Here is a 24,000-nt window from a genome sequence, read left to right as displayed (position 1 = left end):
TGAATATATGGGGAGTAGGCATCATCTACATTCAAAGGAGAGAGTCATTATGATTCACAGATTTTGCTAGAATCTTGATCTTGGATTCCTATTTTTTAGAATTTAGAGAAAATAATTTTATAGGATTTTTCTCTTTTTTTTGCATTCCAGCCATACTTTGTGATGGCTATCCATCAACTTTGGTTTGGGCAAATAACTTTAGAATGATGTGCCATGTTTCAATTTATGTTTCCTACTGAACTCTGAGCTGAACTCTGAGCTGACATGAATGGTCATTCCCATTCTATCATTTATTAATTTAGACATGTGAATCAACTACTCTTCTAATTAGAAGTAAGCAAAGACAATCAAAGGGATCTTTCACTGGTTGACCTTAAGAATCAGAAAGTCTTTGATTTGCTAATTTCTTAGTTTTATTAACATGTTCAGTGACAATAACAAGGAAGAATCTTAAGGAGTTATTGTGATAATAAAACAAAAGCTGTGTTGTCCATGTTTTGCCTGACGGAGCCCTGGGTTTTATCCTTGGCATACATAGTTCCCTGAGCACCACTGGCATGCCCCCAAAACAAAAGACAACAGCAAAAACTAGTTTTCTTGACTTCTACTTCAGTGTTTTCTATTTTTTCTTCCTGTAATAACATTCAAAATAGTAACGTAAAAACAAATAAAATTCTATTACCCAGATTATCTTTAAAATAATGGGAAAGTTTTAATATTTTGGAAAGGATTTTTAAAAATTAATTTTTAAAAAGGAAAACTAAAAAATCCCAACCAAGTAAAGTAAAGGCCCTCCCGTTGATCATCGATTTGCTCGAGCGGGCCCAGTAACGTCTCCATTGGAGACTTTGTTGTTACTGTGTCTGGCATATCGAATACTCTCGGTAGCTTGCCGGGCTCTCCGAGAGGGGCGGAGGAATCGAACTCTGGTCGGCCATGTTGGCTGCGTGCAAGGCAGACGCCCTACCCGCTGTACTATCGCTCCAGCCAATAATAATAGAATAAGAAACTTATTCTAATTTCCATTGAGTCAGAATCTGAGTATGGCCTAGCTGGGTCATCTGTTGAGGCTCTTGCCAGGCTAAAATCAAAATATTGTTGTAGTTTGTAGACCAGTACTGTGGCACTTACTATGGTGGCACTGCTATATGACCCTGGGGATTAGGGATGCCACTGGAATAGAAGGATGGTGCGGGAAGTTGGATCCTGCAACCTCCTGCCTTCAAGGTAGGCTGTCTTCCCAGGGTCTGGTTTCTTTAAATTCTTCTACAGTAGGACCACTTGTATATCACTTTTATCCTCTAACAGCTTTATTGCAAGATTTATATGGGAATCTTACTCACACTTAGGGATCTTATGGAGTCTATACACTAGAGGATAGAACTCTTTAAACTACACTAGAGAGTGGTTTTAGGTATACCTACTATAGGATTATTGAGGATACCAGTGACTCCTTTGCTTGATAATTACTTTTCCCTATGCCAAACTTTTCTCTAGGTCATAAAAAGAAAAGACTACACTGTCTGCTTCCAGTCTGTGATGGAGAGGTAGAGCTCAACAAGAGGCACTGTTTAGAATGGTAGTTTCGGTATTTGCCTAACTAGAATAACTAGGCTACATTGAATATCTAGGAGAAAGGGCTCTAAGTCACACTAGCACAGCGGTTAGGGCGTTTGCCTTGTCCGAGGTTGACCCAGGTTCTATTCCTCCATCCCTCTTGGAGAGCCCAGCAAGCTACTGAGAGTATTCTGCCTGCATGGCAGAGCCTGGCATGCTCCCCATGGAGTACTCAAAAATACTAAAAGCAGTAACAAGAAGTCTCACAATGGAGACGTTACTGGTACTCACTCGAGCAAATCAATGAACAAGGGGAAGACAGTGCAGTGCTGGTCCTTAATCACTGTGACTGTCACTGTCCTCCAATTGTTCATCGATTTACTCGAGTGGGTCCAGTAACATTGTGAGACTTGTTGTTACTGTGGTTGGCATAATGAATACGTCATGGATAGCTTGCCAGGCTTTGCTGTGCGGGCAAGTTCTTATGATATAAGAACACCTTGACCACAGGTTATCCAAATCTGAATATGTCACAGCTGTAGTAAAATGACTTGATATAAATAGATTCTGTACCCTTGTAATTAAATTGAACAATGAAATGTATGAGTGATTGCACAATAAGTTTATATTACTCTACTCATAGTTGAAAGATTTCTCCCTTGAATAAACACATATTTGTTATATTTTAAAACGTCTCAGACTTGAAATTATTCTTCCCCTTCTGTTGTTAGTACTCAGATATTAACCGAATGCAATGCACCTCCTGCATCTAAACAGATGCTTTCAAATTCAGGCCTGAAATTATAGAAATATTATGATAAAAATGGCATTCACCTATATTTGATTTTAAACATTTCTGAAGGATTTTTTTTTAAAAAATAAATCTTTGTATTTCCTTAAGATTGCAGAAACATCCCTTAAAGCAAGAAGCAGATGGAAGGTGAATGACCTTATAAGAAATGGTTGACTCAGCAATAGAATTTGTGATATATTTGAAAGTACATATTTTACATTTGTTTATTTGGAGGTTATATCCTGCTGTGCTCAGAGTTTACTTGTAGTTCAGGGATTGCACCTGGCAAGTCCCAGGGAGACCATCTGGGGTGCCAAGGATCAAATCCAGGTCAACCACATGCAAGGCAAGAGCATTATTCACGGTACTATCTCTCTGATCCCCATATGAAAGTTACTGATGATGCACTGAAGTACTTTTAAGAAGAAGTTGAAGTTGAAGAAGACTGTTACTACACAATTTTAAATAGTCCAATTTCAAATTCTGTCACATAACAAAAAGAATTTTCAGAAAGGCAGTACCTACAGCCAGTTTATAGGTGATTTTAATTCTAATTAGTTAACTTAAAGATAGTGCTATCTTAATTAGTACTCCTTTTAAATAACACCACTTAATTAAATTTTCAATCCAGCTAAAGAAAGCTTCCAATTTAATCAGTGTTGCAATAGATCCATAGCCAAACCTCAATCTCAGCTTCAGCAGTGAATGGTGAGGATGGTAATTTGTTCAAGCATAAATACTAACTTTTAATAAACTCCAATAATGCTAGGCTGCAGAAAAAAATTTGTTCTACCTAACACAAATTTTGCATCCAAACTGAGACCCAATTTGAAATTCTAGCTTCTATACTTCCCATTCCTTTAATGCTGGGAAATTCACTCTGCTTTGTTAATATTTTGTGCTCTATCTTGCCTTTGTTTAGTTTCTGTTTTTGTAAACTGAGGAGAATATGAAATCAAGAAACATCAGTAGCATTCTTTTATACCCATGTTCCTAAAATGTTGGTGATTGGTGATTACCTTTTAAATTTGTATGAAGTTTAGGAAATTTGCCTGTAAATCAGTGACTAGTCTCTGTGGCATGGTTTGCTTAAGAAAACGTTTTGAAATTTTATAACAATGTATCAATCAGGGTCATTCATTCTTATCATGAATATTGTTTTAGTTCACGATATTTAGGCTGTCTTTCCAAATATTAACCTTGGTAAGATCGCTGGTTGTAGGGTGATTTATATATACACTGAATTTTCATGAAAAATGTCAGAATTGTGACAGACCAAATAAAGGCATTAATTAAACCCCACTTGAATTTGCATTTTGTTCAAATATTTACTGGTTGGGTGATTCAGGGGGTAAAATACTTAACATTTTTGAATCTTCATTCTCTTGAATAATTCCAAGTTCAAAGACTGTTTAAAAATATCTAATATTTATCATGTTCTTACAATGAATCACAGGTATTTTATCACCTTTTTAAAAATAGAATTTCTATAAAGAGTTTACTGTTTTTTTCAGATAGAAAAAAATGATAGTTAAGCAGTCAATAAGTAAGGGATCCTGGATTTGAAAGTAGCCTGTGCTCCAAAGGTAACCAAATCTAACCACCCTGGCCTCTGAAATAACACTGTAACGCTGTAACACTGTCCTTCTGTTGTTCATCAATTTGCTTGAGCCGGTCCAGTAACGTCTCCATTTTAAGACTTGTTGTTACTGTGTTTGGCATATTGAATACTCTCGGTAGCTTGCCGGGCTCTCCAAGTGGCCTGTTAGCTCAGTTGGTTAGGACCTCTGAAATGTAAAGTTTAAATGCCTGGTGAACTTTCCATTTCCCCTAAAGAAATCTGACACAGACTGAGAAGATAGTGAAGAATGTCTTGAGGGATTGCATCTTTTAAAAAAAAGTGAGTGTTGAATAGACCCCCTTAAAATTGGCAGACATGCCTACCAATGACAAAGTATCTCCTTTCTTGTAACATCAAAGAAAACTGCATATTTTATATGAATTGTAGCTGATTCAATGAAGAAACAAATGTTGCAGCTTAGAAGTATTACTTTCATGAATTTAATTGATCTCTTAAGTTTTACAACTAAAGGTTTCAATAAAACCATTAATTTGAAAGGAAATATACATACCTATGTTCACTGCAGCACTACTTATTATAGTTAAGATCTGTAAACAAACCAAGCTCTAAGGACAGCTGAGCAGATACAGAAATTGTGGAATATATGCACCATGGTTTATGACTATAGCTATTACAAAAGATGGAATCTTATGCAATTCTCCAGGTAGAGCTAGAGGATATTATGTTAAGTGAAGTAAGGCAGAAGAAAAACGACAAATCCAGATTCTCTCACTCATAGGAGCTATATAGCTATAGAAACAGAGTAAGGGAAGAGAGAATGTCCAGTGAAAACAAATCCTTGTATTTGATAAGAAAGCTGAATTTACTAAGTAAGGGGCGAGGGAAGATGGCAAAGTATAGGGGAGGATGGAGTGGATGAGAAGGAATTGAAGGACAGTGTCTATAGTTTGGTACATTGGTGGTAGTTGTGGAGAAATAATACTGTACACCAAAATAAAATACATTAACACTACTGTATACATTATGACCTCAATAATTATAAAATTAAACAAAAAATTTTAAATGGTTACTATTTTTTGACGAGATCGGGCGCGTTCAGGGTGGTATGGCCGTAGGCTGGAGCGATAGCACAGCGAGTAGGGCGTCTGCCTTGCACGCAGCCAACATGGCCGACCCGAGTTCGATTCCTCCGCCCCTCTCAGAGAGCCTGGCAAGCTACCGAGAGTATTCGATATGCCAGACACAGTAACAACAAAGTCTCCAATGGAGATGTTACTGGGCCCGCTCGAGCAAATCGACGATCAACGGGAGGGCCTTTACCTTTACCTTTTTTTTACTATTTTTTGAGTGATTAGTGCCTCCTGGTGGATTATGCAGTGAGTAAAAGTTCCTCACTACCAGATTTAATTTTTACTACAAATCCTCACCTATCAGAACTCCATATTCAATATTTTTCTACTGTAAACCTTCATTTATAAAATCTGTATTAACTTTAAGATATATTTCTTCTTCTATTGTGTGCCCTTCCAATGGATGACAAAGCAATAATTCCTTATAAAGCCTTCCTTTAACAACATATTTTGTATAATTTAATAACTGCCATGTTTGAAGCATCAGTAATTTTGTCTATTTGAATTACAGCATCTTGGCTTCCCTTAAATCAAATAAAGTGCTAGAATTGGTCATCAGTTATTTCATAAATTATTTTAGCAACTGCATCACATACAATAAGGAAATTTTGTAAATTTTAGACCCATAAATTTTCCCTAAGAACTATTTCTGACATTTGAGTAACACAAGATCTTCTATTGCGTAGAGCATTTTTTATTTCAATTAAATAAAAGGCTTAATAAGATGCAAGTGCATGCTTTTTCTTGACAGCAACTGTTTCTCAGGGTATTCCTTTTCAATTATTTAAAGATTTAAAGTTGTTCAAAGTATTTCTTGAGTTAAGTGTTGTACCAAAATGTTGCATGGGTGGTCTTAATAAGATGTTGTTTTAAGTTGAATTGTTCCATGTTCTCTACAACCAAAACTTCATTACCTATTAGGCAAGGAGGTTTATCTACACAATCATGAATATTAGAAGTAAATCTGTATTACATAAATGGATTGACACATGTTCTCTGCCATCAATGTTGTTGTACCACCATCTGGAAATGAAGGCTCTGCTGTATAGTCACTGATAGTTTTTTTTTTTTATTAGTGAAACACCATGAGGTACAGTTGTTGATTTACAAATTTTTGTGCATGGATTTTGGTCATACCATGATCAAATACCCATCCCTCCACCAGTGCCCATTTTCTACCACCAGGATAATATCCCTCCCCCCCCTTCCCCCCCATCCCCCATGCCACTGTGGCAGGGCATTCCCTTTTGTTCTCTCTCTCTCCTTTTGGGTGTTGTGTTCAGCAAAAGAGGCATTGAGTGGCAATCATGTTCGGTCCATAGTCTACTTTCAACATGCATCTCCCCTCCTGGGAGGATCCTCCAAATACCCTCCATTTGGTGCTACCTTCTCTATCTGAACTGTCCTTTCCCCTAGAATACCCGGCTGGCCTCTAAGCTATGGAGTAATCCTCCTGGTGTTGATCTCAGCTATTCTTGGGTATTAATCTCATATTTTGTTATTTTATATCCCCCAGATGAATGCAATCTTTCTATGTCTATCCCTCTCTTTCTGACTCATTTCGCTTAGCATGATACTTTCCATATTGTACCACTTGTATGTAAATTTCATGACTTCATCTTTTCTAAGAGCTACATAGTACTCCATTGTGTAGATGTACCAAAGTTTCTTTAACCAGTCATCTGTTCTTGGGCACTCAGGTTTCTTCCAGTTTCTGGCTACTGTAAAGAGAGTCACCAATAGCTTTATGTCTTCTCTTTAAGTTTAGCTACTTATCCATAACCATAAGCTATTTTAATTTCAAGATATAGAGTTGCTGACAGTTTATCAAATACTATCATTTGTTTATGAAATTACAATTTTTGTATATCTAAAAATGATTTTCACACATGCAGTCCGTGATGTCATAGAAGTACCACTAGTGCTTTTGTCTTACTGCAATGAGGCATATTTAGGTAAAAGCAAGATATTATGGAAATTTTAAAAATCAAACATTCTAATATAATGCAATGCATTTATATACTAATTTGGCACCTACATGCTAAGAAAATATTGTCACTATAATATTTGATAAGGAGTCAAAATCTTTATATGCAGTGCAGAAGCCAAGGACCACCCCATCCTCAACCTCTAGCCCCGTGGACTTAGTATTCCCAGAAGTCACCCCAGGCCTCCTGAGCACTGGTTTGGATTCCTCCCTTTAAAACAAACAAATAATGAGATAATACCCTTTCTTGGAGTCCTCCTGATCTAGGTTGGGTGATATGTTAGTCCATTTGGTAAAGCAGGTATTTTTAATTTCTTATTTATTTAAATTAAAGTTTAGGCTATGGGGTTAAGACATTGTTTTAAGTTTATGGTATTGAAGTGCATAGTAACAGCATATCGTTTCCATCAAAATGCTCATGACCCTCCACTTCATCCTGTGTCACCTTTGGTAAGACCCTACCATTCCCCCAGTGTTTATTGATTAGAGGTTATGGTTTTGCTGCAGACTGTTACCCCCTTAGCATGTGTTCCAGTTTATCCATCCATGTTCCTGCGTTGCTACTATCAATGTTCCTGTGGTCTTGTGTTGTCTTCCGCCCCCCATCCCACCCCATCCCCCACACTTTCAGGCCTGTAATCCAGTTTCCAGGGTTTATTATTGACTGATATTATCCATACCTTTGATTTGTTTCTCTGTGTGCCATAGATGAGTGAGATAATTTTGTATTTTCCTTATGCCTCTATCTTCTTTTGATCAACATTATATCCTCCAGTTCTGTCCATGTGGCTGAGAACTACATGACTATTTTTTTCTAATGGCTGCATAGTATTCCATTATGTATGTGTATCACAACTTCTTTATCCATCCATCTGTTTTTGGATATTTGGATTGCTTTTATAGACTGGCTATTTTGCTAAAGTTGTACTGAACATATGTGTGCATATATCTTATCAAATTTATGCTTAAAAGCACAAAAATATTACATGTGGGCTGATAATCATGTGCTTTGCACTTTCTCATCTTCACATGTTCCTTTGGTCTTTTCCCCAAGTATTAATTTTTAAAATTATTTCACTAAAAATGACTTTTTCTTCAGTGATGATATAGAATAAGAGTTAATAGAATGGGTGACTTTCTATTGTGGTACAATAGGACAAGTGGGAAAGGGTGAAGACAATACTAGAAGGAGCGAAAAGGTACAAAAGGAGCAGCTTGCTCTTGATACAACATGATCGTCAGCACTCATTCAGAAAGAGGGTGCTGGTTTATGATTTGGCCATAAGACTCACTAAGAAGAGATAGTTTTCTGATCCTTAAACTGGGCTCAGATTCTTTATGCAAAGCTCTTCCTCAACCCAATTAGCAGAGGTCAATCTCTCTTATTCATGGCGACTCTACTATAGTTCTCTCTTCAGCTACCTTGGTCTAGCATGCATTGAACATTTTTTAACTCTTCTCTTTCCTCCAACTTTTAAAATTTGTATATAAGGGAAGCATGGTGATCAAGACGTTAATGGTTTAAGGGCCAGGGAGTTAGCTTAATGAGTCAGAGCACAGGTCTATCTTAGGGTACCTGGTACCCCTCATTTATGTCCCTGCCACTATATGGTCCTCTGAATACCTCCCAGAGCTAACCATCCTCATCCTTCAAAAGTAAACATAGAAACAATAACAAAAAAGTATTTGTTTCTGAAATGACAACTTCTTCACATCAGAGTAAATGCATGTACACAATTTAAGGCCGTTTTCCCCCCCAAGTAAAATATCTTAGCTCTTTCAGACTGAATTTGTTTTGTGATTATTCCACAGTTCTCCTATTTTCTTTGTACATTCTGTCATCCTTGGCTGTCTTTATTATCCCAGCCTTGCTCTGTGCTCCTAGACTCTTTAGATGTAGAATTAAAACTAGGCTATAAAATTCAGAGAGCAGCGATATTTTTTCATTGAAGCACCCTTTCAATTAACAAAGTTATTTATGACTGAGTCATGGTGTACCAACACCTGTTCTTTCACCAGTGTCACAAATGTCCACATTCTCCTTTCCACAATGCCCCCTGTTTCCCTGCCAACCCCTATTCTGCCTCTATGGCAGACACTTTTAAAAAAATATATATATATGTATATATATATTTTTACACTGTGATTTGCATGACTGTTACTGATATGGTTTCATGCCTAACACTTTAGCACTTTACAGCACACACTCCACCTACAGAGTGCCCACTTCCTTCTGCCATTGTCATAGTGTCACAGTGCCTCCCTATACCAAATCCACCCCCCAACTATATTCACCATGCCTCCTCCTGAAGGCTGGTTTTCATGTTCCTTGTTTCTATTGCCTTTGGGCATTTTTATTCCCCTACTATGTTTCTTCATATCCCAAATATGAGAGAGAGAGCTTTGTGATTTTTAATACGTTAGTGCTGATGCAAACTGCTAAGGGATTAATGAATTCGAAGAAAAGACTGCTGATGAATTGAATGGAGCTTTGAAAGTAATGCACAGTAAGAAAAATAAAATAAAATAAGCCCTAAAGAGAATATTGATCTCATTGAAATAGGGTTTGTACTTTTAAAAATATAAATTCACCAGGCTTGGAGAGATAGTACAACAGGTAGGGCGATCCCTGATACCCCAAGCCCCACAAGTAGTGGTCTCTGACGATAGATTCAGGAGTAAGCCCTGAGTCTTGGTGGGTGTGGTCCCCAAACCATATATATTATTAAAGATTATATATGTACATAAATATACTTAAGGTAAAGGTAAAGGTAAAGGCCCTCCCGTTGATCGTCGATTTGCTCGAGCGGGCCCAGTAACGTCTCCATTGGAGACTTTGTTGTTACTGTGTCTGGCATATCGAATACTCTCGGTAGCTTGCCGGGCTCTCCGAGAGGGGCGGAGGAATCGAACTCGGGTCGGCCATGTTGGCTGCTTGTAAGGCAAACACCCTACCCGTATTATTTTAAATTCTGTCATATTTTATTATGATGAATAAACAGAAAGACCTACTATATAAATTGTTATTACCTGTACTTTACAAAAAGCAAAATCTCAAAACACAAAACAATTGCAATTACATACACACACACTAATCAAAACCAAAATGATCTTCTAACTAATGTTCCTGTGAGGTGTACTTATGCCACTGTGAGAAAGTCCTTCGTATCTCACCTATGCAGCAGGATGCATCTTAAGACTTTCCTTGCTCTATGTCCTTAGTATCATCAGAGATGAAATCCACTCCATTGGCATAATCTTCTGCCCTAGTTTCTGCTTTACATTTGGATGGGTCTGAGCTTATCAGCAAATATGTGAGATTTTTAATTGAAAAATTTAATTTGTCCTTCTTAAAAACCCAATACCAATTAGCAGGGACAGTGCTTCTTTACAGGAAGCAGGGCCTTCTGCGTTCCTTGTGACAGGCTCCACTGCCTGGTTTCTACTCTGGATAGGGCAGCTTCTGTATCACCACACTTGGTAATCCACAGCATACAACTGTTGATACGGGATGAAGACACAGCACGGTTTGCCCATCCCCCTCCCTAACACCCCATGGGGCCTCAGCACCACGAATGAGCTCAAACTTATGGAAAATCAGTTTTAAACGTGAGAAATTTCAAATATCTATTCTTGTCTTCTTTCCAATTCAAATGAAAAATGCATTTCATGTAACAAAGAAGTCTTTAAAAGAAAAACAAAACAAACAAAAAGCACTTTCCCTTAAGAGTAACTCTCTTATCTCCCTAGGATACCATTTTCATATTAAATGAAGATACAAAGATTAAAGTGTGCTTTAAAATCACTTACTCTTATTATAAATTAAGACTGTTCAAAATTTAGATGTGTGCAGTAGCACACACTGAACACAGTGAAAAAATGAAATAGTGACAATCATATAAGAACTGTTTGCAAAGTACAGAATTTGATTTTGTTTGTTTTGGGGTCACACATGGTGGTGTGCAAGGTTTACTTCTAGCTCTGTGTTCATTAATTGCTCAAGGGATCATATGTGGTTCTGGGGATCAAACCAGGGCCAGTTCCATGCAAGGCAAACAAACACACTGCCCACTATAACATACACTCTTTGCCTGAGATATTAGATTTTTTATATCAGATTATTTTCTGACTTTTATGATTATATGATAATGGTTAACAGTCATGCCTGTTTTAGTTCCAGTACAATAAATAACAATAGAAAAGTTATGAAAATATCTTTCAGTAACCTGTTGGTTACCGAAATACCACAGGAGTATTGTGTATCAGAAGTTTTTGTTCTCTGTCTATGAGAAATACTGCCAAATACCCTCCAGAGTGCTAGGCTTTAAAAGGTGCTAAAGAGAGCCTGCCCAATTACTGGAATTCCAGTTTGGCCCACAGAGAACCATAGAAAAATTACTTAGCTGCCTTTCAGAGAAGTTGCTCCAGTTTCAATAGACCTGATCTAGTAGTTTATTACATTCAGAAAACAAAGCACATTCTAGAGAAAGAATCCACAGAGCTAGTTCTCTGACAAAAGAGTCCCTTTGAATTCCTTTGTCAATTCCATAGATTTCTAACAGCCAGAGGATTGTTTTTTAAATCTGATTTTTTTATGCCTGCAAGCATAATTTCCTTCTCTGTAAGTAGGACAGATTCATCTCATAAGCAAGGATAGATAGTTTCCTGCTTAACTCGAGCATGACAGATTAAGCTGCTAGTCCACCACTGAATTTCACCCCGCCCCAGTGTCCCCCCATGCCCTCCCTTGCCCCCAGCCAGACACACAAACCACACAAACCGAGAAAGGCATTTGGGGCAGGACTGTATTTGTTCCTTGAACTGCTCGCTGATGAGCCGTTACTGTCTGAGGCATCCAAGCAGCCCTGATTGAGCAAGCAGTGTGAAGAGGAGGCATAGGACTGGCAGGGCTGAAGCGACATGCCTCATTGAGGGTGCTCCCAGGCAAATTCTTCACTTCTACATTGTGCCTTCAGCAGGAAAGTTTCCTGTACAATGGTCTGGCAGAAAGCAGGCACTTCACACATGCTCTCCAAGTATAAAAGAGAAAAATGAGGAGAGAAATATGCGTGCTTAGGGAAAATACACAAAGACTTTGCATGTAGAGATAGATGTCTTTTAGAACTTGCCAGATTGTAGCAGAACAATTTTAATTTTTGCCCAAGTGTTTTAGGTGACACCTGAAGAATAGCTGAATTAAGAGTGAAAAAAGGTAATATTAGCAAACAAACAACACTAGGGAATGAGAGTTACTTGAACAATTTTCATTTATCAATTATATATGAAAATAGCATTTTAAAAAAAATAATACTTGCAAGATAATGTTTCTGAAGGGGCATTTGCAATATCTCAAAGCCAGTGTGTTGTATGAAGAAATATATTCCTACATCCAGAATTATAACATGAGGATAACATTATTCAGAATGTTACATGGGGCATCTTAAAAAGCTGTTCAATTTATTCATTAGGTCCATATATCAAGCTACAAAGCAAAGCAGTCCTATTTTCATTTTTGCACAGAAATAGATGTTAAAATCAGGCGATGTTAGAAAGAGACTGAATCAAATAATGCAAACACATGAATGTACTATTCTCACACTTATGTAATTGAAGGCTATTTTGCGTTTTGTAATCTTGAATCTTTCACAGCCACATGCATTATATTTGTCATTTGTCTCTTTTACTCAGGTGCAAAGAAGGCTACCAAGGAGTCCGCTGTGATCAGTTTCTACCGAAAACTGATTCCATCCTGTCCGATCCAAGTAGGTCAAGTGTTTTTCTGCTCTCTTTAATACAATGTATAGGCTGTCCTTACTCTGAACTACTGTTACTAACTCAGTTGAAGGCTCCATTTCAGTTGTGTGTCTCTGAAAGCTGCCAACGGGAGAAGTTGGTGACAATATGAAGGCTCAAAATCTGCTCAGAGCTAACTTGACCCAGGCATAGAGCTTCTCCAGTGACTGGGGCAAATCTTAAGATTCAGCTTCACCATGAGTCTTAACTGGAAACTAGGCAATCTCCCCTAGCCTTTAAGTCTACTACCATGTGTACTCTCTCACTATCTCATTATCAAAACAAAGATAAAAAAAGCAAAAGGATGGTTGTTATTGTTGTTATTTGTTATTTGTTTCAAAAGAATATTATGAAAAATGCAACATCGTACTGGTTCTTACCCTCTGGTTGGTAATTTATGATAGAGAAGTATGAATATGAAAAATGATCAGAAATTTTCAAAGGGCGGAAACCTCATTTTTAGCAACACTACTCATACTCCATTAAAAAGTAGTGCTAGTCATTAAATTGTATATTTTTATGTAGTAAAAAATAACTATCTCTACACTGAGCCCAAATTCCAGATAAATGAAAATGTTGATTTTATCTCTGAATAAACTTTTGTTATTCCAATGACCAGTTTCAGTCAGCAATTCAGAAAGAGGAATTTTTTTCAATCAGCAGTTTGATTCAGTGAGGATATGACAGATAACATCAATGAAGTCAATATTATGGTTTTCTACCAGGCATATAAAACACAAACTTTAGCAAAATATGTGTTAAGTGACTACGAAGGTTGCCCTTCTTGTTAGTGAGCATGGCTGCATAGTGAACTTGTCAAGACATCTTTCAGAATCTCTTCAAAATGCAAGTTTTTGTTTTCATCGTGAATTTCTTGCTCTCTTTCCTGGGGTAAACTTAGTGTTGTTTTCTTTTTTTAAGGAAAAGTTTTGTTTACTGTAACTGAACTGAGCTATGGTTTAGCCTTTGCAAGGCAAGCCACTATACTGTTCTTTATAGTACTAACTGTTCTTTTCTTTGGAAACTTAATTTTCCTGAAGAGAAATGAAGCCTGGCTAAAATAAAAGCTAACAGCCAAGTTAGTAGTGGAATGCTTCTGTTCTCTGAAATATGAGGACTGGTCTAGGAACTTCCTATTGTGCTTTGAGGTGTTTATCTGGAAAATTGAAAAGTTTATTAGAACAAACTCACTGATTTTTTATAATCTTTTAAAAAATTGTCTGATGTACCTAGCCTAGTTTCTCTCTTTGATTTTTATCCTTCATTTCTCTCTCTTTCTTTCTATGATCCCTTTTCTTCCTTCTTTTGCTTTAACATTTTTGTTCTTTCCTTTAGACTCTTTCCCTCCTTACTTTCTTGCTTTCTTTCTAATTTATTTGTTTTCATACATAGACATATAATTTCTGTAAGTTCAGGGCACTAAGAAAGGGAACATCACTGATATAATCATATCTCTTTGATTGCATCTTTACTTGATGCAATCAACATGTTTCCAACTCTATTAGAAATCATAATCTATCACCGCAAAAGTTAACTATGAGAATCATATAAGGATTCTTACAAAGAAGTGATCCCATAATAAAACTCTATAATACTGTTAACCTATGCATAAAAATATTTTCTGCAGCAGTATTTATAGTGGTGGAAAAATCTATATTCTAAAAGCTAATAGGATTATGTTCAAATAGAATATCATGTAGCATATCAAATGTTATTAAATTATCATAAAAATAATAGTTGCAAGAAATAATCCTATCAAGTGAGACCTCAAGAAAGAAAATTATTTTCATTCAAGATTGCAATAGGAATATCCTTTGGCCTAAAATAAAAAAATGTATATTTGATATGCTAAAGGAAGACTTAATAATCTTTCAGTCATAGAAATGTGTATAAAGTGTTCCTATTTCTCATGTTTGTGTAAAATACTATAGTATAACATTACATGATTCAAAATGTCAGAATGCCATGAAATTTTTTAAAAGAACTTGTAAAACCTAGATAGCTTCCCAGGAAAAATGTTAAGTCTCTCTTTAGTCTATGTTTGCATTTATGTATTTATGTATTTATTAACTAATTACCCAGATATCCCTTGCTCACTCATTGAAAGTCATCTGACAGGTCAGACTCTGAAGGTATATTTGAATTAATTTGTATTTAAAATACTAACAGATTTAGGCTCTAATGCTCACACAGTCTAGTAAGAGAGAAAAATACATGGATACATAAGCATGGGAATGAATCTGGTAGAAACATTTACTTCCTTAAAACCTTGGCAAAATTATTTAGTCCCAAGCCTCAGGCTTTCCATCTGAGTAGTGGCAATAATACCTATAGGCACCTCTTTCAGAGATTGATGCAGAAGTTGATGCCAGAAGAACATTATCTCATTCCCATAGTCATTGCTATCATCATGCTGGTATATACTTAGATTTTACATGTGCCACACACTGTGCCAAAGGGCTTTTTCTAGATTATCTCATTAAAAGCTCACAATCATAGTCTACCAGAAAATTACTAGCAATTGCTCACATTTTATAAATGAGGAAATTAGGCCTCTGAGATATTAAACAAACTTGCTCAAGGTCACAGAGCTAGTTAATTCTGGAATAGAGTTTCTGATCAAATGACTCTAGGGCCAGAGTGCCCAACTGCAGGGCTCTTTGTGTCTCTCCCTGGGCCCCTCCTTTCTTTAGTTATTTTCATTATGGCATTTATCACTCTAAATTTCATTGATGGACTCAATGACCTGCAGCCAACATTATTCTAAGACACAATATTTGCACAGTTTTCATATCTTAATGCAGCAACTTGAGCTTCCATAGAGATTTAAATCCCTAATGAAATTTTCCTGTCAAAATTCTTGCTGAAGGATAGTTTAATTTGCCTTTTATGATATCTTTGGAATGATTTTATGCTTAGGAAATAAGCTTCCCTCAACATTCTCCCTCTGTACATTCTTTTCTCTTCTCTTCTCTCTCTCTCTCTCTCTCTCTCTCTCTCTCTCTCTCCCTCTCTCTCTCCCTCTCTCTCTCCCCTTTTCTTCCTTTCTTCTTCCTTTTTCCCTAGTTGTTAAATGTATGATGTAGTTTGGGGGGGGGGTAAGGAAGGGAACTGGAACCTCTGCTGTTTTATTCTTTCTTAGTTATGTGCAGAATTGATCAGAAATAAACTTTGGCATATTCAACGACAGTTAACCACAAAAAAAAAATAAAGCTTCAAATTGCATGCATGGGAGTGAGTGGGGAATTTGGGGGGAAGTGCTACCAGGAAGGCAGTTTGAAAGACTCAGTGATGGCTATATCCAGTCTTTGCACTATGGTCTCAGGCTACTTCACAGATGTCCTAGTTCAGAAGCTTAACCCTTTAGTATATTGCAATTAATTTCACTCATAAAGATACATACATGTACATAAAGAATCAAATGTATAAAGCACGAGGTTGTTCCCTCTTAGATATATATGCCCTGTGCAAAAAAGCTTAATCAGTTGCTCACAAGGATTTCATATATGGAGGCCACATGCTGATCACGAGGATGAATAGTAGGCTATGTGTTCTCAAGAAAGGCAGTGACAGAAATGGGATAAAAGAAGATAACCTTTGGGGAAAGAATCCACCCCAGTGAGGCTAGCACTTCTAAGATGGATTTATTTGAACACTGTCATCTTCAGCTATGGTTGACAACAGTAAACTTCTAGGAAATCTAATATCTTCTGGACAATGTCTAATGTCATTGCTGTGGAGTCAGTTTTTTTCCTTGAAACACAGGATCTAGCTCTAACTCCCATTTGGTTTCCTTCCATCCTACACCCATCCTGGTCAGGTACCTCTTCCATTCTTGTATCACAGATGGATTGAAATGAGAGGTAGGAATCGTTTAAGGTTCTAGGTAGATAATTTCCTGGATTTATTCTCTTAATGAGCACAAACCATCCTAACTTACCATCAAAATTCTGATTTCGGACTGGATAGCTAGCACAGGAGGTATGGCATTTGCCTTGTATCCTCTTTGATGGTGACCTGGTTCACTCTCTTACACTACAAATTATCCCATGAGCACAGAGTCTGGGATAGGCCATTAACACCACCGGTTTTGGCCCCAACCACAACCCTTTCCAGCCAATTTTTTAAAAAATCCTGAATGGAAGCATGAGAGAAGTTCAAGAACATTTATACAAAGCAAAGTCAAAGAATTGGAGTGGGCAGAGAAGAGGTCCATGTGTTTTTATTTTTCTCCTTACACAGCTGGAGGCAGCTATTTTCAGGCCTTATTTTAACACTCTCCTTACTAGCTTCTAACATCCAATATCCCAAGCTGGAAATATGCATCAGTTTTGTAGGCCCAAGATTTGAGTTTTGAAGAGTTCAAATTCTGAGCTATCTAGCCCTAGCAGAGGAAAATGAAGGATAACTTTCAACTGCAGCCCAAATAGAATTTTCCATAGAAAATGTATTGTCTTTTTTTCTGTAGTTCATGGATCATACAGCAATTCGACCTAATACTGTGTTTCTCAAAGTGGATGATACCATCTCCCAGGGGGGACTGAAATGATTGAAATTGGTGGTAGTAGCCACAACAGTAGTAAAACTGGTGGAGGCATGTTTTCTTCTTTGCTTAGAGAGAGGGGAATTCCAGGGGGATGCTGAGTCATTTGCTTATTTTCTGAAAAATAAAAAGTAAAGTAAAGGCCGTCCCGTTGATCATCGATTTGCTCGAGCGGGCCGGGTAGCTTGCCGGGCTCTCCGAGAGGGGCGGAGGAATCGAACTCGGGTCGGCCATGTTGGCCGCGTGGGCGTTTGCTCGAGCAAATCGACGATCAACGGGAGGGCCTTTACCTTTTACCTTTACCTGAAAAATAAGGTAGGCCAAATAAATTTGTGAAAGTCAGATATAGCAGATTAAAAAAAATAATCTGTACAAAGTGGTAAATATTTGTTATGTCACATATGCAGGGGATTCAAGCCTAGAAACTTATTTTAGTTTAGTGATGTAGTGCTTAGTTTGTGCAAATTTATCATGGGCTTAATCTGGTGTACAATAAACACTTTTGTTTCCTTGGATCTTAGGACTTGGGCTCTGCTCTCAACATACTGTATAAAATGCCCAGAGTCTGGTCTGCGTATAAATCGTATGAAAGCTTCCAAAAGAAAGAACCTGGGCTTAAAGTCCTCATTACTGCAAACTGGGCTTGTGTGTTCAAGAAATAATCACTTCATGAGTGCAAAAAGAGGATCAACAGTGAGGACATTTTCAAAGCAATTCATTCTATAGACTCTGCTTTTTATGATTGTATATAAATACATATAAAGTGGGCTGGAGCAATAGCACAGTGGTAGGTCGTTTGCCTTGCACACAGCCAACATGGCCGAGCCGGGTTTGATTCCTTCGCACCTCTCGGAGAGCCTGGCAAGTTACCGAGAGTATTTTGCCAGCATAGCAAAGCCTGGAAAGCTACCCTTGACGTATTCAATATGTCAAACACAGTAACAAGTCTCAAAATGGAGACGTTACTGGGCCTGCTCGAGCAAATCGATGAACAGTGGGAGGACAGTGACATATAAAGATCGTTTTGTCTACATTTATAGAGAAGAGGTTAATGAAAGACATGCTGAATTAGGAGTAAAAGTGTCTTGGTTCTAGTCTTTTGACCACTTGCATTTAGTAATGAGGCCTTGCTAAAATCACAGGATATGGGGATGAAGCAATAGCACAGCAGGTAGCACATTTGCCTTGCCTGCAGCTGACCCAGGTTTGATTCCCAGAATCCCATATGGGGCCCCGAACATCGCCAGGAGTAATTCCTGAGTGTATGAGCCAGGAATAACCCCTGTGCATCGCCAGGTGTGACCCAAAGAGAAAAAAAAAATCACAGGATATGATTTACTCTCATATTATTTACATGCATGAGAATCTTCTGGATGTCCTGGTTAAAGTAAGATAGAACAAAAGGAACTTGTTATATCTGTAAGTCATTCAATATGCCAAACACAGTAACAATTGTCACAATGGAGACATTACTGGGCCCGCTGGAGCAAATTGATGAACAAGGGGAGGACATTGACAGTGACAGATTGCCTGTGGGCTGGGCATTCCCTACTCCTGCTCTAAGGGATGTATGTTTACAAGAGATGAAATATGCCTTTATTTATGTATATACGCATTCAAAATATTACCAATATTTTTGCTTCATTAAAGTTGTTTAATCTGGATGGATTCTAGTTTTCTTCTGTATCAGGTATTCATAATAGTAATATATAGTTATTGTTAAAATTAATCCATTTGAAGCATTTTGTGCCGAGACATGCAAGAGCTCAAGAAATATTTTCATCATTAGTAGTTTTTAAGTGTTTTTAACTGTTATTATTACCTTAAAACTACAAGTATGTTAGACACTACGATAGATGCCGCCAGGAATTAAAAAACCCAAGACATACATTAACTTAAATATCTCCAGTTGCATTGAGTGGAGAAAAAATGTCCAAATAGGACAAGTAAGAAAACATAAAGGACAAGACAGTTTAAAGATACAGAAATTGAAGAGAGGGCAGTAAAAGTTCACCTAAAGTGGAGGGAGTGATCCGGGTTGCTCACAAAAAAGGATTATCTGGGTTACAGCAGTGACCTATGGGGTTGTCACTATGTGAATCACATACTGCACAATGTCCAACTTTACAAATACTATTCATACTGAACGTGAAGAACTCACTTTAGAATTGCGTGTCAAGGTTTGAGGAGAAAAATGTCTGTTCATAAAACAAATGGAGAAAAATAAGGTACTTGAGGGTATAAAGTATAACCACTTGTCCTCAGCCTCCTACTCTATGCTGATGAGGGAGGTATCTTATTGAGTAGAACCTACCCAGAATACTTATATTTCCTACTGTGACTGTAGTAAAATAGATTTATAGGTAAAATACAAAAATATTTTTGCCATTGTCTATCTTTGAAAGAGAAGTCACAGAATTATCAGATTTTTGACCAAGCCTCTATAAATCTTTTCAAGTTCATCAGTTGTTAGATTGTTGTCTTTTATGTATTCACTTGTGAAAATCTTCACATCTGTCTTTTTATGTTGAACAAAACCCTAGACCTTTATAAATTAATTTACAAACACAAACATTGACTAGAATATTGAGAAAAAAATATTTACAAGGAAGAACCGACTTCCCAGGACTGCATGATGACACCATTCAGAAATAAATAAGTCAGTTCATCATCATTATTTTGAACAGTCATCCTACTATTTTCTACCTTTCATATATATGCCTTAATGGCAAAGCATTTGTATATTGACATATCCAATACTATAGCAAGTTTTGTGTGATCACAGGGAAGCTCAGCTCCTTCTCTCCCACCACGGTTCTGCTGTGTTTGCTCTGTCTCCAGCTTACTAACTGCTGTGCTTCTTCCTAATTTTTTTCTGGTGTTCTGGTGTCCAATCCACCTAGGAAATAATGAACTCTACTCCTGCTTTGAAATTAATTGGGTGGTTACCACCTTGCCCTGTGTGTGACCATAATCACTTCACAGAATTAACCTACCTGTTCTCCTAACTTGGTCCAGAGAACAGGTACTTCAGGTGTTTTTCTTTTTTTTTCTTTTCTTTTTTTATTTTATTGAATCACCATGAGATAGTTACAAGCTTTCATGCTTGGGTTACAATCACATAATGATCAAACACCCATCCCTCCACCAGTGCACATTCCCCACCACCAATATCCCCGGTATACCCCCACTTTCCCACCCTCCCCCTGCCTCCATGGCAGACAATATTCCCCATACTCTCTCTCTCTCCTTTTGGTCATTATGGTTTGCAATACAGACACCGAGAGGTTATCACGTTTGGACTCCCAGAACTCAGATGGGTTTTCCCCATCTCTCTCCTGCTCCTTTAGTATTTTCAGTTGATGAGGGAGAGCATGTTGTTAATGTGTTATGGAATTATTTTAGATTATTTATTTCCTTTATAATTTCTTCCAGGTGGTTTGTCTTGAACTTCATTGTCTATTATCCATTATAATGACAGCTTAGTCAAATTTGATGTAGTAACGATTGACTGCTAACATCTTGTTAATATAACACTCATGTACTTCAAAAGTTGTCATCATTATATACCTATTTTTTGTGGGCTTTGTTTCCTTTTTTCTTTGCCATGATATATAATGGCTTCTTAACTTGGTCAATGTTTAAAAAGACCAGCTTTTCATTTTGTTGCTATTTTGAATTGTTTTAAGAATGAGCTGTGCTCTATTTTTAAACTTTAAAAAATTTTATCTTATTTTAGGCACCCAATGTTTATAATATTTCACACCATTCCACCCCTGCTCCAGCCTCTGATCTCTCCCCTGTGGTATTAACTTCCTACTGATGACCATTTATCAGTGTCTGTTGCTTGGGGGCATTTATCATCCTAACACTATGTTTCTTTATACTCTGTTTATGAGAGAGATCATTATGTGCCTGTCCCTCTCCTTCAGTCTGTATGATACTCTTCTTTTTGAATTCTTCTAATTTACTTCCAGCTTTTAATTTACTTAACCCATGGATTTGGCCACTTTTCTCTCTCCTTTTCTTTCTATCTTTTTTTGTTCTAGTTCTTTTGCTGGAGCGATAGCACAGCGGGTAGGGCATTTACCTTGCATGCAGACGACCCAGGTTTGTTTCCTTCATCCCTCTTGGAAAGCCTGGCAAGCTATCAAGAGTATTCCGCACGCATGGCAGAGCTTGTCAAGCTCCCTGTGCGTATTCAATATGCCAAACACAGTAACAACAAGTCTCATAAATGATACGTTACTGGTGCCCGCTCGAGCAAATCAATGAACAATCAGAGGACAGTGCTACAGTTTTTTTGCATCAAGTTTATAGGATTACGAGTTTTTATTTGTAATTCTTGATTTCCTAAGGTCAACTTTTTACAGCATTGCTGTAAACGTCCCTCTCAGTTCTACTTTTGCTGCTTTCCATTGGTTCTGATAAATGGGTTCTTTATTTTTTCCTATCTCCAGGCACTTTTGGATTTAACCTTTGATTTTTTTTTCCTTTTGGGTCACACCCAGCGATGCACAGGGTTTACTCCTGGCTATGCGCTCAGGAATTACCCCTGGTGGTGTTCAGGGGACCATATGGGATGCTGGGAATCGAACCTGGGTCAGCCGCGTGCAAGGCAAATGCCCTACCTGCTGTGCTATTGCTCCAGCCCCTAACCTTTGATTTTTCCCATTGACCCGATAATTGTTCAGCAGTCTGCTTATCATCCATAAGTTGGTGATTTAACTTTTCTTTGATTATAAACGTGTAAATCACGTTTGATTTACACAAACGTGATCTGAAAATGATGAATATGATAGTAATATTTATAATTTATTGAGATTGTTTTAAATTTTAACATATCATAAATCCTTGAAAGTCTTTTGTTTGAAGTTGAAAAGAATTTGTATTCTGGTGTTTTGTGTTGAAACGCTTGTAAATGTATGTTTTGTGCATGTGGTCTCATTTATCTTGTTAGATCTTTATTTCCTATGTTTTAAATACAATTCTCTACCAGAAAAATTTAATGTTTTTTAAATATAATTATTTTTTTTCTTTTTTTATTTTAGTTTTTAAAATTTATAAAGGTTTTGCTATCAAAACCATTTAACTTTTTTTTTATTATTGAGACATCATGAGGTACAGTTGTAGACTTACAAATTTTTGTGCTTGGGTTTCAATTATACAATGATCAAATAAGCATCCCTCCACCACTGCCCATTTCCCACCACCATGGATCCCAGTATCGCTCCCACCCCTCATCCCCCCCCCCCATCCCACCCTGCCTCTGTGGCAGGGCACTCACTTTTGTTCTCTCTCTCTTATTGGGTGTTGTGGTTTGCAAAAGAGGCAATGGGTGACAATCATGTTTGGTCTACATTCAGCATGCTTCTCCCATCCTGGGAGGATCCTCCCAACACCTTTATTTGGTGTTCCCTGCTCTATCTGAGCTCCCTTTTCCCCTAGCATGTGTGGTTGGCCTCCAAGCCATGGAATAAAATTCATGGTACTAATCTCGGCCATTTTGGGTATTTGTCTCCTATTTTGTTACTTTATGTTCCCCAGATAAATGCAGTCTTTCTATGTCTATCCCTTTCTTTTAGAGTCATTTCGCTTAACATGAAACTTTCAATGTAGTACCACTGAATCAACCTCCCTAACTTTAAACTCTACTACAAGCAGTAATAATTAAAACAGCATGTTACTGGAACAAAGGCAGAGCTGTAGACCAATGGAACAGGGTTGAATATACTTACATCTGCCCCCAAGCATACGAGTATCTAATCTTCGATAAGGGGGCAAGAAAAGTGAAGTGGAGCAGGGAAAGCCTCTTTAACAAATTGTGCTGGCAAAACTGGATGGCTACATGCAAAAAAGTGGGCTCAGATCTCTGCCTAACGCCATGTACAAAAGTAAGATCAAAGTGGATTAAAGACCTTAACATCAGACCGGAATCCATAAGGTACATTGAGGATAAAGTTGGCAAAACCCTCCATGACATAGAAGCTAATGGCATCTTCAAAGATGTCGCACCACTGGCCAAGCAAGTGAAAACAGAGATAGACAAATGGGACTATTTTAAACTAAGAAGCTTCTGCACCTCAAAAGAAACAGTGACTAAAATACAAAGACAGTCTACAGAATGGGAAAGGATATTCGCCAAATACACATCCGACAAGGGGTTGATATCAAGGATGTACAAAGTACTGGTTGAACTCCACAAAAAGAAAACATCCAACCCCATCAAAAAATGGAGAGATGAAATGAATAGAAACTTTCACAAAGAAGAAATCTGAATGGCTAAAAGGCACATGAGAAAATGCTCCACATCATTAATCATCAGGGAGGTGCAGATCAAAACCACAATGAGATATCATTTCACACCACAGAGACTGGCCCATATCCACAAGAACAAAAGCAACCGGTGCTGGCGTGGATGTGGCGAGAAAGGGACCCTCCTTCACTGTTGGTGGGAATGCCGACTGGTTCAGCCCTTTTGGAAAACAGTATGGACGATTTTCAAAAAATTAGAAATCGAGCTCCCATTTGACCCAGCAATACCACTCCTGGGAATATATCCCAGAGAGGCAAAAAAGTATAGTCGAAGTGACATCTGAAATTGCCTGTTTATTG

General features: G+C 37.6%; 1 protein-coding gene across 7 annotated transcripts in view; it reads left to right on the top strand.

The window, feature by feature from the left end:
* NRG3 (neuregulin 3) overlaps window positions 1-24,000 on the top strand; it is a 1,132,961-nt gene that overhangs the window by 834,632 nt on the left and 274,329 nt on the right. For all 7 annotated transcript variants that reach the window (XM_056120548.1, XM_056120547.1, XM_056120544.1 and 4 more), the window contains exon 3: window positions 12,738-12,811. In XM_056120548.1, coding sequence (XP_055976523.1) covers window positions 12,738-12,811 — 74 coding nt within the window. The remainder of the gene's footprint in view (window positions 1-12,737; window positions 12,812-24,000) is intronic.

The sequence above is a fragment of the Sorex fumeus genome, unplaced genomic scaffold (genome assembly GCF_029834395.1).
Source record: "Sorex fumeus unplaced genomic scaffold, SorFum_2.1 ptg000043l, whole genome shotgun sequence".
Lineage (NCBI taxonomy): Eukaryota > Metazoa > Chordata > Mammalia > Eulipotyphla > Soricidae > Sorex > Sorex fumeus.
This window is presented reverse-complemented; position numbering and strand designations above follow the sequence as displayed.